General features: G+C 42.1%; 1 protein-coding gene and 1 long non-coding RNA gene across 3 annotated transcripts in view; one reads left to right on the top strand and one right to left on the bottom strand.

Annotated features, from left to right (window-relative positions):
* zgc:173742 (DNA topoisomerase I, mitochondrial) overlaps window positions 1-16,365 on the top strand; it is a 76,691-nt gene that overhangs the window by 47,770 nt on the left and 12,556 nt on the right. For both annotated transcript variants that reach the window (XM_063196835.1, XM_063196836.1), the window contains 2 exons: window positions 9,077-9,262; window positions 12,835-12,903. In XM_063196835.1, coding sequence (XP_063052905.1) covers window positions 9,077-9,262; window positions 12,835-12,903 — 255 coding nt within the window. The remainder of the gene's footprint in view (window positions 1-9,076; window positions 9,263-12,834; window positions 12,904-16,365) is intronic.
* LOC134447391 (uncharacterized) lies at window positions 14,001-15,842 on the bottom strand. The gene is made up of 3 exons (XR_010034594.1): window positions 15,757-15,842; window positions 15,036-15,178; window positions 14,001-14,059 (listed from the first exon to the last, which is right to left on the bottom strand). It is a non-coding gene; the product is annotated as an uncharacterized LOC134447391 (long non-coding RNA).

Here is a 16,365-nt window from a genome sequence, read left to right as displayed (position 1 = left end):
TGTCATACTTAATCACTGAATCACTCTCACCTCTCCAGAAAATCAACTTTGGCCTTAGGTGTATGTTTAGGGTCATTGTAATCATGGAAAGCAACACAATGAAAATCAATGGAGTTCAATGAGAGATGGTGACATATTCGCTATTCGTAGAGCAATACATGTTTAACTTCATGATTTAATCAATGATAAAAGCCCTCAAACACCTGCAGCATCCATGCAGCTCCTCATAAGAGCTGTATCTGTACCATGTTTCACTTTATGCACCATTTCTCTTTTTTCATATTCTTCATCTCCAACACCATATAGTTTTGATGCCATCAGTTCTAAAATGGTTGATCTTGGGATCTTGACTTCAGAGTATGAGTATGATGAGCAAGAATGCGATACTCTTCCTAAATAAAGTAAATCCTTTACTGATTAGAACAAGCCGAATGCTTGGCCGGGCTGACTTAAATAAATATTTAAGAGAATTAGGCAAGAGACATTAAAGTTGGATAACTTACAATCCTTAGCCTCGCTTGGCCATCCTTGGCCCCAGTATGTTTTCTAAAAAAGATTTGTGAGAAGAATCACAAGAAATATGACAAGTCTTGCATCACCCTTGCTTTCAGGTCTTTTTTTAATGTGTCTCATCTGATACAAGTTAAGAATAAAAGGTTAGTGCTTTGTCCATTGCTCATTTAAAGGGACACTGTGTGAGATTTTTAGTTGTTTATTTTCAGAATTCATGCTGCCCATTCACTAATGTTACCTTTTTCATGAATGCTGACCACCACCATCAAATTCTAAGTATTCATTATGACTGAAAGAATTGCACTTTTCATACATGAAAAGGGGGATCTTATCCATGGTCCGCCATTCTGAATTTCCAAAAATAGCCATTTTTAGCTGCAAAAATGACCGTACTGGGACCATATTAGAAAATATTTGTTTATTACTTAGTAAACTTTCATGTAAAGATCAAATTTGGCAATAGGCAGCCCAGTTTCAATGAGCAGCATTGTGCAGGAAATGATCAAAAAAGGTACTGCAACTGTGTCCCTTTAAAGCTAAAAGTGTAATGGCACTAAAAGCTGTTCGCACATTTATCAAGAAGATTAAAGAGGGGAAAAGTCAGTAAATACGTAAATATTAGGTATTTAATTAAATGTATTTCCATGTGGTCTTTTAAGGGTAATGATCAATAGGTGCTGCGGTAAATTCGGTGTAATTGACTGTGAGCAGCACTCTAGCTAATTATTGGAGATTCGCATCAGGCCAAACAAAGCCCTGTGTCTTTCACCTTAACCCCCATGGGGTGATTTGTAAGCAAATGGCATGCGGGAGTCATTACGCTAATGCTTTAACATGGCTTCTTAAAGCAAGATCTTAATCTTGTAAAAACACCTTTATTTCCTCCATTTTTCATCCTTTCGCTTTTTTTTGTACACCTGCCGTCCTGTCGTGTTGGCCTCAGTCCAGTAGCTGGCTGGAGTAGAGATGCTGTTAGTCTGACTGCAGATTTATAATCACAGCACTAGCGGGTGGGTATTGATACGATACACATCCAAAAGACAACAGTTTTTTAAAGAAGACACTATTTTTGGTATTTTTTATAAGGTCAAACCTTTAAAGGTTTTGAACTTTTTAAAATGTATTGATATGACCAAACTTATTTAATGTATTTATTCAATTATTTATATCATTGTTGATTTTTCATTTGAGGCGAATTCTATTACCTGTACTGGCCATGAAATAGCCACAGTTGCATATTTGGCCATAAATGTAAACAAACAAACAACGATACACATCCCGATACAGGGGTCATGATCCGATACGTATCGCGATACATGTGTATCCTGATACAGTGATGCGTATTGCGATATTTTAGACCTACATTTTTTACAATTATTATTATATATGTATGTGTGTATATATATATATATATATATATATATATATATATATATATATATATATATATTTTTTTTTTTTAATTATTATTATTATTATTATTACAGTGGAATCCGCTTATAGTGGTCACGTTTGTCCGAGCCAATTTGAACACTGTAAGCGATTGATTACTAAAACCGAATTTGTATTATTTCACCCCTTTTTTTTTGTCTCTACCTGTCTGGCAAAAATGAGCGCTGAGAAAGACGAGGCTTACATGCATTTCAAAGCATAGACCACGCACGGGTCGTCATCTCTTATGATGTCAAATAAGTTTGTAAAGTTCCCATTCCACAAACGTTTTCTGGCGAGTTTCTGCACAGTGTGATTCAGGTTATGCATGCAAAACGCCGCAAGACTGCGCACTTAAAATTGCCACGCCGATAAATAACACACTGTTGCATAGCCTGCTGTACAGTAGTAGCCTACAACGTGTTTTTTTTTTGGACACCGTTTAAAAAAAGCCACGCAAAGAACTGGTTGGAATTGGGAAAGTCGCGCTGGGCTTGCTGGCATAGGAGAGATGAGAAGGGCGAGGGGGAGTGGGAGGGACTCGTGGGGAGACGCAGCCTGTAGGCCTGAGGAATGCCAAGCTTCGCCAAAACATCTCGTTGGCTCGTTTTTGGTAAATTTTCATACGTTTCGAAGAGCCTATGTTTTTCATTCCCAGAATAGAATAGAGAGACATGATTCACGTGCTTGCTGCCCGGTGTTAACTCGTTAGGCTACATTGGCTAGCGAGACAGAAGCATGTGTACACAGCCTCATCACCAGAGAGTTTCTATGTAAACAGGTTGCGTCCCCACTCAGTCGAGCCATGCCTGCAGTTCACTGGGGTGCTGTCGGGAGAGCGCAGCCCATTCACTGTATGGAGTTTGCACTCCTCGGTTGGCGCCCCTAGAGTAGGCTACAGTAGGCTACCACCCGGAAAAGTGGCGAGTTGAGTCTCGCGCAATACCCTTACAACCTATCTGGCATACAGAAGCAGACGTCGGGAAAGGAATCGCGGGAGTAAAAAATGAAATGGCTACACTGAGTTTTTCAATACTTTTTGCACATGTTTACATTCATAAAATGACAAAAATGAACATTATAAGCGGATTTTTGATCACTGTAAACGAATTATTTAAACAGCATTTGTATAGAAATGATTCTGTCCCAAGCTTTTTGATCTATATAAGCGGTTGATTACTATATCCGTGACCACTATAAGCGGATTCCACTGTATTATTATTATTATTATTTTTTTTTTTACATTTTTAAGAAAAAAGACATGGAGGACCAACTTTTTTCTGTAGAGCAACACTTACACTCAGGGTTCGTACGGTCATGAAAAACCTGGAAAAGTTATGGAATTTGAAAATTCAAAATTTCCAGGCCTGGAAAAGTTATGGAAAACGTATGGAAATCCATCCAGTGTTTCATCAATTATCTTTATGAAGTTGAAGCCACTGCGTAATAAAATCTAAATGTCCGAGTTCTCGTGGAAATGTTGTCTAGTGCAGGCTGCGTCTGCCTAACTATGTGTTGCCAAATTGAGTGGGTTTCAAATAACGCATGTTGTAATGGCTCCAGGCGGGTTTCAAGCGTTTTTGGCGCTAGAAATCAGTCACACCTGGCAACCCGCCTCGTAACGCGCGAGCTAGATGTAGTGTGTGCGTGGTGGTGAGAGGTGATCATAGCTCTAATCCTAGAAAAGAAATGTGGTTCTGTACGATCAGGGTTTAAATTGGGGCGGAGCCCTCCGGAGCGCAGCTCCGCCTCCTCACCTCGGAGGGACAGCCAAACGGAGCTGCGCTCCTGCTGCCCCACCCTCAGTGTATTCACAGTTCATATATTTTCACCTCTTCTTGAAATATAATATTTTTATGAAAGTTTTCCAATGATAGCAACATAAAATAAGATTAAGGGACTCCCGCATTATTTCAGTTATTATGCATCTGCATTCTGCACATGCGCCGCAAGACTCAGTATGTAGCAACGTTGCAACTTTGCAACAGTTGAGCAGTCCGGAGCGCTTGCTCTTTCTCAGACCTACTCCGCTTCGAGTATGTCACTACTTCAAGCCTGTCCTCCATGCTTTCATGTTCAACTTATGTGCTTTGTTTATTTATCTATTTGATTTCTCTCTAGCCTTCACTGTACAGCACTTTGGTCAGTTTTTCACTGTTTTTAGATGAGCTCTATAAATAAAATTTACTTACTTACTTACTTCAATGTGNAAAGTTAGTAGGCTAGATACAATGCCTTTTACAAAACGGAGGTAAGCTGTCATTTCATTTGATATCGGCTAGCTTTCAGGCAAAGTTAACCAAACAGTCATGCAGAATAGCGTGGTGTCTGCCTACTTTAACAGCAGTTTGTTAATGTGAGAAAATCAACATCAAGTTTGGGATTTCCGTCCATTGTTCTGTCAGAATGTGTAGCCATTTGGTTGCAGGTTACTTTTATGTGGGCTTAAACATGCCAGGAACGTATTAAAAGTTTTTAGACAGTAAGCAAATGACAGGGATTCCTGCGTGTCCATCCTAGCGTTGCGTGTAGAGCAGTGCACCGTCTCTCTCGCGCTAGAATCGCTGCAGCAAGTTCCAATCTATTGCCGCCTTTTGCCAAAGTTATTGCTTTGCAAAAAAGCATTTACTTAATGCGACTGAAGTGTTATTAAAACATATGCACGGAGCGAGATAGCTGAACTAACTATACTACTGAAAATAAGAACGCCCCAAATAATCAGTCAGCCAAAGGTGCATCTGTAAAGAAAAGAGCAAAAGACGTGTCCGGGTGAAAAGATTCTCTGCAGACTCCGCCTGATTTAAAGTGACAGTGCACACTTTCAGGCACTGTAATAGAACAGCATAGCCTAAGCATGCATTTTTATTCTTTTAACTTTGTTACTTATTAGGCATAACACGTGCTAATAAATGCATGCTAACCCATGACATTATAGGAGAATCTAAATCAATCATATGATCTTTTAAAACAAATTGTTATTCACATCAAATAACATGAGTTCTTAATAGTCTTAGGTCTACACCTTTGTAGCTTGATGGTGCAGTGATGGTGGTCAGAATTAAAACTTGTTTGCCCCTGTACTGACAGTCCAATAGCATACTGTTGCCAACTGACAGGAGAGAATATTAAAAAGTAGGCTACATAAATGCATCAGGTGATACTGGTCTAACTGTTCCTATTTTTTAGCAACCCAATACAGTGAAGAGGGAATGAGGGTACCTTGCTGTTTTTCTTATAACTGAGTAATACATTGATTTATGTATGATATTAATTATGGGCAATAACTTAGAATACATGTATTTGCCTGATGGAGCGATGTTTAAATTGTTTTTTTTGTTTTTTTAAAGCTATTTTGACCGCGAGTGAAGGGCTCCCCCACCTCCCAAAAGCCAATTTAAACACTGTGTACGATATTACAGCATGTCGCGAAGTGTTACTTCAACAATGCGCGGCTTAACTTTCTGAAAAGATGATCAACAATGGCTGGAGAGGACGAAAGTTTTGATTTGTCCGTCCGATATGGGCGAAGCAGCGGCACTTGTTAGCCACCTGAAGGGCAAGATACAGCAGGCGGTTACCTCCTCAAGCTACTAACAGGTTAGCAGTTATAGGCGTTGTAAAATATTTAGCGGTTCCACTGAAACGTAGCTAAAGCCAAAAGGAATACAATCCTAAGACCTGTTTGGTCTTGGTTTAATTTGCCAGATAGGGCACCAACCGAACCTTTATGCTTTCGGTAAGCCCCGAGATTTTGATAGCCTATTGATAAGCAATGCACCTGCTGCCTGCGAGTGAACTTGTCCAGTGTGCTGAAAGATTACATGAAATCCGTACAGTAGTCTATGTGCAACTGACCGCGAGCCAAACGACTACCAATGTCGGCATGACGCGCCCGTTTTGAAATACGGTATAAACGGCAGCGTGACTAGAGTTTGAAAAAGTCATCTGTGGCTTTGTTTTCAAATCGGTCAGATCGTTGCAACACAAAATGAAACTCACCCTAGCATGATGCATCTCCTTGAGTGGGCGTCAGACTAGAACTGTGCCACGAACAGTGCAGTCTCTCTCTCTCTTTTTTTTTTTTTGCTCCAGCAACGACCACAACAAATGACAACATTATCATTCTTACAGGAGCTTTGGACTGTTGTGCTTAGGCAGGCTGATTTCTTACCTGGGCAGGATGAGCATTTATCCATCTCCATAGAGAGCATGTTGATACAAATGTGTCTTCATGATGATTTCACGACCTAATTTGCTATAGGCTGGCCTAGGCCTATTCATTTTCATTTCTGACTGTACATTAGACAAGCGAATTATATAACATTGGTGAATTATAGCAGAATTAATGTAATACAACATGAAGTATAATGGTTGCTTATAGCTTGTAGTAAAAGATAACCTATAGTATGACTATGTTTAAGTATTGTTTACATATTTGTAAATAGGCTATGTAATATATAATATAATATGCCATAGTCTATAGTATAAATATATACAGTAATTACATATTTATAATATAGGCTACGTAATATAGCCTGTAATATAATACGCCCCCACCCCCCGCGCGCGATTGGTCATTGGTTTTTCGGTCCTGGAAATTCAGAAAAAGGTTTTGGAAAAGTCATGGAAAAGTCATGGAAAAAAATTGGTGAAAAAGTGTATGAACCCTGTACACTGTAGTGAATGTTAAACACTGCCTTCACAAAACTGCTGGTCTACTGTGCATGATGTGATGCACATCACAAATGGCACTGACTGTGTAGCATTCAAAAGTCAATTTATGTTATTAAATAAAGTATCGATACCGACACCTTTGAAACAATATGCGTATCGTGAAGAGGCCGGTGGTGATGTATCCCGATACCGATATTTTGAACACACCTCTACACGGCACAGCACACAGCCTCAGTTTCAGACCAATGTACGTAAAGCCCCCTCCGCAAACCTTGCATCTCGGCCTGCTGCCAGCAGTTGGCTAGAGGGTATTTATAGGCTGATTACTAGCCACAGCATGGCATGTTACACCGCCCCTACCTCAGCCTGTGCCTCAACTCAACTCCTGCCTGCCTGCCTGCCTGCCTGCCTGCCATGTCAGGCCTGCTCTGGACCCAGGCCACACTGCTGTGAATAATCCCCCACTCTGCATAGCCATGCCAGCATTCCTCTAGCAGCCTGTACTGGCTGTCTAGGAATACTTTATAGTTGGCCAGCCATTGCTTGTCAGGCTAGGGCTGTGCAATATAACAAATTTATATAGTGATATCAATATTGGTGTCAAACATCAAATTTCACAATATCGATTTGAAACAATATTTTTGTCATTTGTCTATATGATGCCAAAAGGTAGGTTACGCTAAGTGCAATACATTCCCCTCCACTTGAGCTATTGCGAACACGGAGCAGACTTGCTTCCCAACACTCATGCAGAACACCACTGTGTGTTTCATTTTGACCCTCCACTCACATTGCTAAAGGGAGGGAAGACTGAATTGTTCAGCAAAATTATTTGTCTTTAAAAGAAATATCGTCTTAAAAAAGCTTCATCAATATTGACAGAAAGAATCGTGGTATTGACTTTTCTCATAATCGAGCAGCCCTAACACAGGCACATCCAACACTAACATCCACAGCTGCAGCACTGGCCAACACTGATGCCTACTACTAGAGGTGCTCTTAAACAACAGTCTCTCTCTCTACAGTCAGTTTTGTGGAGCCAAATCAAGTCACAAACTGTCAAACATGAGCATTTATAGTTATGGAATTTAAAATGTGCGCACTTACACGTGTGCGTGTAATGCTGTGTGCACACCAGAAACGACCTACACTACCCGAGTAGCTGAAGACTTTTCGCCATGAATTTCTAACCTTGTTTTATGCATATTGTTTTTATTGTGTACCTTTATCTTAACACCTATTTTAATCCTTTCTGTTTTGTCTGTGTTCTGTCTTTGAGAATGTAATGTGTGCTGCCTCCCAGGGCTCACTTGAAAAAGAGATTTCTATCGCAATGTGATTTTGTTTCCTGGTTAAATAAATGTTAAAAAAAAACAAGAGAGGGAGAGTCTGTGTAATGAGAGAGCCTGGTTCCTACCAGACCTCTGTTTGTGTGTGTACCTCTGGAGCCCCCTGGTGGCGCTCAACACACACATAGATCTGGGAGCATGTAGCAGGATTCCATTTCTCCAGTCAAAAAATAATCAAAACTTGTATTGCTTCAATATCAGTGTCACAGGACATACTATAGACTATCAACAAAAAAACGTCTTTGAAGGAATTTGTTGATATTGATGCAATAAATGCTCTGATTATTTTTTTTTACTGGAGAAACGGAATCCTGCTACATGCTCCCAGACCTAGTAGTAGAGGTCACGAAGCTGTGTGGAACTGTGGGTTGGGTAGCCAGGTAAGTAATGAAGAAGAGGGCGGGATGCATAATGTTGCGTGCCTTCGTGCCTGCTGGGGCTGAGAGCTGAGAGTAGGTAATCTAAAGGAGGAGAGGAGAGAGGGTATCAGGGTGCTTATTATGCTTAGTGTGTGTGTGTGTGTGTGTGTGTGTGTGTGTGTGTGTGTGTGTGTGTGTGTGTGTGTGTGTGTGCGTGTGCGTGTATGTGTGTGTGTGTTGCCTGTGTACACCTGCAGCTAGTGCTGAGAGCCGGTAATCAAAAGAGGAGAGAGTGTATGAGGGTCTTGGTACTTTCGTGTGTGTGTGTGTGTGTGTGTGTGTGTGTGTGTGTGTGTGTGTGTGTGTGTGTGTGTGTGTGTGTGTGTGTGTGTGTGTGTGTGTGTGTGTGTGTGTGTGTGTGTGTGTGTGTGTGTGTGTGTGTGTGTGTGTGTGTGTGTGTGTGTGTGTGTGTGTGTGTGTGTTACCTGTATTTATTACTATTACCATGTGTATGCCTGCAGCTAGCTCTGAGAGAAGGAGGTAATGAGAAGGAGGATAGGGAGAGTGTATGATCGTTATCATGGTATGTGTGTGTGTTGCCTGTGTACACCTGCAGCTAGCTCTGAGAGCAGGTAATCAAAAGGAGGAGAGGAGAGAGGGATATGAGGGCTATCATGGTGCTTTTATGCTTATTGTGTGTGTGTGTGTGTGTGTGTTGTCTGTGTGTTGCTTGTGTGTGTCCACCTGCAGCTGGCGTTGAGAGCAGGTAATGAGAAGGAGGAGGGGGAGACTGCTGACACGGTGGGCTGCTGCTCTCTGCGCGTGGAGCACATCAGCCTGCACGACGAGATGGACGGACAGACCTGCGTAGTGGAGTTCGACTTCCTGGGTAAAGACAGCATCCGATACTACAACAAGGTCCCCGTCAGCAAGAGGGTACGCTCACACCACACACACACACACACACACACACACACACACACACACACACACACACACACACACACACACACACACACACACACACACACACCCTTTTATGGTGTAAAGAGGGGCACTCACAGCCACAATACGGTCCCCATCAGGTAGAGTCTTTTCCCCATCTGGCTGTCTCTCTCTCGCGCGCACACACACTCACCTGCACAACTGACCTTTGTATAGTTACATGAGCAGCCTACTGGGCACTCACGCAGTCATGACATTTCTGCTGCATTATTTCAGTCTACACACACACACACACACACACACACACACACACACACACACACACACACACACACACACACACACACACACACACACACACACACACACACACACACACACACACACGCATACTCACATTTATTTGATTCCCAGCCAGGGGCATAAGCTGAGCCTGTTGGTCTACTACTTGTCAGCTGTAGTCTTAGGGGAGTGGGAAAGGGGAAAAGGAAAAACAGATTTCTGCCTTGTGGTCACTGTAGAGAAACACACACACACACACACACACACACACACACACACACACACACACACACACACACACACACACACACACACACACACACACACACACACACACACACACACACACACACAGAGAGATGGACAACCTTGGTTGCCTGCTGGAAGCTGCTTATGATAGGGTGTGTGTATGCGTGTGGGCGCTTTCAGGCATTTTTGTAAAGCATGTCAGTCAGTATGTTTGCAGTCGTTTGTGTTGCTCATGCCTGTGAAAGCTGCCCCCAGGAGTTTTCTTATCATAGGACTCAATCTCTCTCCATACTCTCCCAGATGGGAGCATCATCCATGGGCATCTTCCATGGGCATTGCCTCCTGGAGCAAAGGGCAGCAGTTGTCTTATTGGAGGACTTGCTCTGTGTAGGAAGAGAGGTTGTTCATTCAATGAACAAAACCAGTGAGGGAATGAAGGAGTGTGTGGGAGATGGGAAAGAGAGTAGCAGAATTGGGCTTTGCATGTAAAGTGTTTATGTCCTGCTTGTTTAAATGTGTTCCTCAGCAGTGGTTTTAATTATTTTAATGGGAGGTGTTTAAAAAGAAACTCATCAGTTTGTGATAATTAGTGTCGTGATTATTTGAGCAGTTTTTGGGTGTGGCGTTGTGACGATTGGGTTGGGGGGTATTCTTTATCAAGAGGGGCTCAAGCGCTGCTCAAATGTCATGCTTAATTGGAAAAAGATGTAATTTTCACTTCGCCCCGTGCCCAGACAAGCACGGCCAGATTAAAAAACAGGTCATGCTTATCACCCAAGGTGCCCCACGGATACAACCCCTTTATAGCTCATGCACAGAAACAGGAGAGAAAAAACACACATTCACGCACTGATTCATTAGACACCCACCCAAGCAAATGTCAAATTAGGAAAATACACATACACACACCTAACTCACAGATTCGCAACTACACTCTATTATATGTTCATAAAAGTCTTTAAACCCTCACTCTCTCACTCACTCTCTCACTCACTCTCTCACTCACTCTCTCACTCACTCTCTCACTCACTCACTCACTCACTCACTCACTCACTCACTCACTCACTCACTCACTCACTCACTCACTCACTCACTCACTCACTCACTCACTCACTCACTCACTCACTCACACACTCACACACTCACACACTCACACTCTCACACACACACACTCTCACACACACACACTCTCACACACACACACTCTCACACACACACACACACACACACACACATACACACACACATACACACACACACACACACACACACACACACACACACACACACACACACACACACACACTGGGATGCCTGTTGCCTGCTGCTGCCCTAGTCAAAGTGTGTTTGTGCTTGTGTGTATAAAACAGGTGGAGGGCTTGTGTTTGAGTATGGAGGTTGTGTGTGAGTGTGCATCTAACTCTGCTTAGGGAAGAGATACTCATACACTCGCTCCTTTCCAACCTCTGTTTTGTCCTTACAGAGTAATGCCTGCCTGTTCATCTTTGTGCACACTGTGAATGGCGCTGGTTTGTCTACCAACCTGTCAATCATCCACCTACTTTTGTTTGGCCGGAAAATTAAAATCACACGTGCGCACACACGGCCAAAAACAGCTTCTGTGTTCTTTCTTTATTTTATTTTTTCTTCCCAACTCATCTGTTTTTTTCTCTCCAGTCCTTGCTCTTCCAGTGCTTCAGCTGAAGGGTAAATTGTTATTCCAATGAGCAACACATTTGCTGCCGTTAATTAGTTTCATGCATATTTAATAATAAGCACCTTATTTTGAGATAGAGACGCGCGCACGCACGCACGCACGCACGCACGCACGCACACACACACACACACACACACACAGATATTTTAACCACCTGATTGAGAGATATTTTAACCACCAGATTGAGAGAGACAGCACTTTTTTTTCCTCAATTATGTCTGACATTTTCACACACACACACACACACACACCTCTTTAATCCCTGTATCTCTTTATCTTTGGGAGAAGTGTTGAAAAGGTACAAGTTGACCTTCTGTCTGAATGCCCCTCAGGACCAGATTTGATCAACACAAGATCTTCCTTAACGTTACACTACATTATATTCCACTTAGCTGACGCTTTTATCCAAAGAGACTCCAGGTATTGTTTACTGTCCCTGGAGCAATGTGGGGGTGGGAGCCTTGCTCAAGGGCACCTCAGCCATGGAGGGAAGACAAAATCGGCAGAGATTCTTTAAGTATAGAGATATGCCAATATAATAGGTTTCTATGGGCACCTAATGTGACCAGGTTCCGGTCTGCCTAAAGGGGCGTGTCATAATGCTCCTAGCATTGAATAGAACAGTCCTCAGGTCTGCCTCATTGACAGTAAATAGAATGGACGCCAAATCAACGCTATTTGCCATTCAACGCTTTGAAGCCAGATTTGGGAACATTCCAACTTACATTCCACCTTAGCAACGCCAAACGCAGGTGCTGATTGGACAACAACAAGACTTCTAACGGTCAATCAAACCATGTTCTGATGCTCATTGGTCAATTTAACTTTTAATATCTCTCTAAAATAAAACATCACCACAAAAAAATCACCACCCTGGTAAGTTGGAGAGCAAGGGGACCTACTAGTTGAGCGAAAAATGATCCCCCTGGAGTGGCATTTAAGGGAGATACAGGGTTTTATGTCTCTCATAGGAATGAATGAGATTTGGCCATTTTTTGGTCTTTTTGGGTCCAACCTTGGCTCCAACTTGGCTTCAACAATGAAATAGAATTTTGGCCTCCATTCTATTTACTCTCAATGGGTCTGCCTAGATCTAAAGGGGGATGTCCCCCCCCCAATAATAGAACCCGGAAACAATGGGCCAATGGAACCTCTCTCTCTCTCTACTCTCTCTGAAATTGGTGAGGTTTGAACCTGCAACCCTTTCGACCAACACTGCCTACACACATTACACCACGGCTGCACTACTGGAGTTCAATGGAGTTTTTACTTAACTTTTTACTTCCTCTCTCCACCCATCCCTCTTTCTCTGCAGGTCTTCAAAAACCTGAGGCTCTTTTTGGACAACAAGGAGCCAGGAGATGACCTGTTTGATCGCCTCAGTGTGAGTGTACAGCCCAGTTTAAGCCGTGCACCACATAAGCCGTGCACCACATAAACGGTTCCTTCCTATCCAGATATCTTAAATTACCTGCAAGTTAATCAACAAATCAATCAATCAATTAATCAATCAGTAAATCCGTCAAAATGTATTTATACAGCACTATACAGTTGACTCAAAATGCCTTCACATTCACATACACACATACACATTTCTCACATTCACACACCAGCCCTTTCAGATCACTTTGTCCCGGTGTTCTGTCGAAATGGGCTGCTTCGTCGAGACGAGCTACCAGTAGCATAATTCGACAGTGGAGTCTATCGATTTACGCTGCCTCGTCGACATGACATACCTTGATTTTCCGTGGACGTTTCAAATAGGGTTCGCATCGTGCAGTTTTTTATTTATTTATTTAGCTAGCCAGGGGTGACCGGGGGTGTGTAACCTAATTTCCTTCGTGCCTTTTGATGTTTTGTGCCATTTGCCATGGAGACGTTTAATAACAACGTTTAATAGCCTAACAACAATTAATAACTTGCCGTTTTCTTTTTTCCCCAAATGAGAACGATGAAAGAGCTAGTGAATTGTTAAGAGACTGAGTTGAGGCCGGAAGGACTCGGACAAAACCCAAAAAACAAACGGCTTAAATAACAGATAGCGTACCTTTTCGTGATTTTCCCCCATTTTAATCAGAAGTGCAATGTAGCCTCCCAGACAGCACACTTACATCTTGCCAACATTAGTAAGCAACGTTATACCGATATAATTATTTATATTCCTACCATGAGCCGACGGTTGCCCGCCTTATATCCGCTCATGAGCCAATGTTAAACCGATTTAATTACGACTTAATTACGACCTACTCGACGTACCCCATCTGCGCGAGGAAAGCATCCGGACGTCTCGAGGAACAGCTGATTTTAGGTTGCAGTTATGAAACTAGCATGTCAGAAAATCACCTAGCATGCCAGAAAATCAGCTCTTTCCATATACAAAAAGACGTCTGAATGTTCTCACCGCTGCAGTGGAATTCCGCCTTATTTGAGGTCTTCCTGCTTCACCATATGCCTCACCAATGAAAACACAAAAAAATCATAGACGTTTTGACATTTATTTTTTTCCACAATTAAGCACAATGTCCATCGTTGAATCATTCCTGCAGGAGAGAAAAAACAAATCTGTGAACATGGGCTGGATGTGAAAATCACCCTTTACATGAGAACATACCCTACAGTTTAGGCTATGACTTTGACATGTGAAAAGTTTACAACTATTTATTGAGAACAGTTTTTGTAAGCAGGATTTCACCATCTCCTGTATGTAGCCTAAGTCCTGCCTGTGGATGAAAAGTCTTTTATCTATATTGTCCCTTTTACTTAAAAAGTGTACTCGCTCGGTGGTATTTTCATGGATAAGTGGGGCCTGTATATAGCCTAAGACCTGCCTGTGGATGAAAAGTCTTTCATCTATATTGTCCCTTTTAATTTAAAAGTGTACTCGCTACTCTGTGGTATTTTTTATACAGTCATGGATAAGTGGGGCAGTCATTGGTAAGTGGTTAGGGTGTCCTGTAGCCCAGGGCTGTAGGCCTACAACCTAAAAGGTTGCTGGTTCAACTCCCAGCCCGCCAGGTTGGTGGGGGGAGTAATTAACCAGTGCTCTCTCCTCCATCCTCCATGACTGAGGTACCCTATGCATGGTACCTTCCTGCTATACACTTCAACATACTGCTCCCTTGGGATGCCGCTGCCCCCTTGCACAGGTGAGGCATAAAATGCAATTTCGTTGTGTGCAGTGTATACTTGTGTGCTGTGTCACAATGACAAAGGGGAAAAAATCTCTAGGTGTATATAAGTGAAAGCCCACCTGAGTCTAATGTTTTTAAACAGTTGAAACACAAACATTTCCAGTCAATATTTACAATGGAATAGCAGACGTCTGTGTCATATTCCCAAGGAATGGTAGCATCGCATCTACTGCTGTGCTGTGCTGAGTCAAAGTAATTCATAAGCCTACTGGTTGTGTTTTCCCTGCCCATTCACTACTTTGATGGCCTGCAATTTATTCAGATGTGTTCTACAACCTTTTGATGAAACTTGCATTGTACATTTGATACCACAAACTAGGCTTACTTGTTATGCTGTGTGGATTTTTGTTGAGCAGGGTTCTCACTTGCCAATCAGCATGTTTTCCTCTTGTTACCATCATCAGTCTGGACCTGGCTGGACACCTGTGCACTTCACCATATGTGAACTCTGAGGGCAAGTGTAGAAGCCTGGCAAATGAAGACAGGAATAAGTTGGTCTCAGTATCACTGCGCAACTACATTCACAATGTCATATATTGGTTTAGTTGATTTCTGTCCATCACAATTTAATATTATGGTTTACGTTTAGGCATACAACTTTCACAGTGCCGTATTAGTTACATTTAGCTAGTTATGATTTATTTGGTAAGGACATGTACAAGTTATGTAGGCTGTACAGCATGGGTGGGCAACTTTCATTATAAGGTGGGCCAACATTTTTAATTACCACAATCTGAGGGCCACATCACCACGCACTTGAGAGAATTTACAAAAGGATACTTCACTTTTTCTATATGTATACCTGAATGCTTACATTATTGATGTATAGGGGGTTAAAAACTGTCCTTTTTCTTTTTTTAAAAAAGTGAGAAGTTGGGCTGCATGTGGCCCCCGGGCCTCCAGTTGCCCATTCCTGCGTACAGTATCCTAACAGAAAGGCTCTCATAGGATTTCAAATAATGGTCTATATAAAAACTGGTTATAATAGGTACAGTGCAGTATAAACAGGGTTGAGGGGGTGGTTTCTTTTGTTTCGGTTTACCTACCGAGTAGTTTAGCCAATGTCTGTGTGACACGTTCACGTTGCCACCTTCACAGCATCCTCTTCACAGCTGCAGGGGCAAAACACCTGAAAACATAATGTTTTTAAGTCCAAGATATAGACTAGAAAATGAGTGACAGCATCACAATCAGTTTGTATGCAAGTGTAGTGTGAACCCTCTATTTCTGTCTTTTTGTTATTCCCTTATCATTCCCTTATTCTCATTCCCTGTCTTTTTGTTGCCCTGTCAGAAGTTGTCTTTTAGTTTAATTATGCTGTTGCACGTTTTCGCCAATAGATGGCATATAGGACCAGCTTATGAGTGCAGAGACCCTCTCTGGTGCAGTAGCCTCCTGTGACTTACCCTTTAGGTCACATAGGAAGAACTAAACGTGGAAGTGACAGGCTTTGTTAAGATACAGAAGGCAGTGGTTACACTATCAGCTGTACAGTTATGCTGAGGGAAATGTAAATAACCAACGAACCCATCGAAACTCTACACACTTGAGGACCTTTTTCATTAAGTGTGCAACATAAGCATTCACGCAATAATGCCAGCAGGTCCCATTTAAGATTTAACTAAGAGTATGTTGTTATGGATCTTACAATGTGT

Source organism: Engraulis encrasicolus, chromosome 4, assembly GCF_034702125.1.
Source record: "Engraulis encrasicolus isolate BLACKSEA-1 chromosome 4, IST_EnEncr_1.0, whole genome shotgun sequence".
In the NCBI taxonomy this organism is placed as follows: Eukaryota; Metazoa; Chordata; class Actinopteri; order Clupeiformes; family Engraulidae; genus Engraulis; species Engraulis encrasicolus.
Note: the sequence above shows the minus strand (reverse complement) of the source record. Positions and strands in the feature narration are given on the sequence as shown.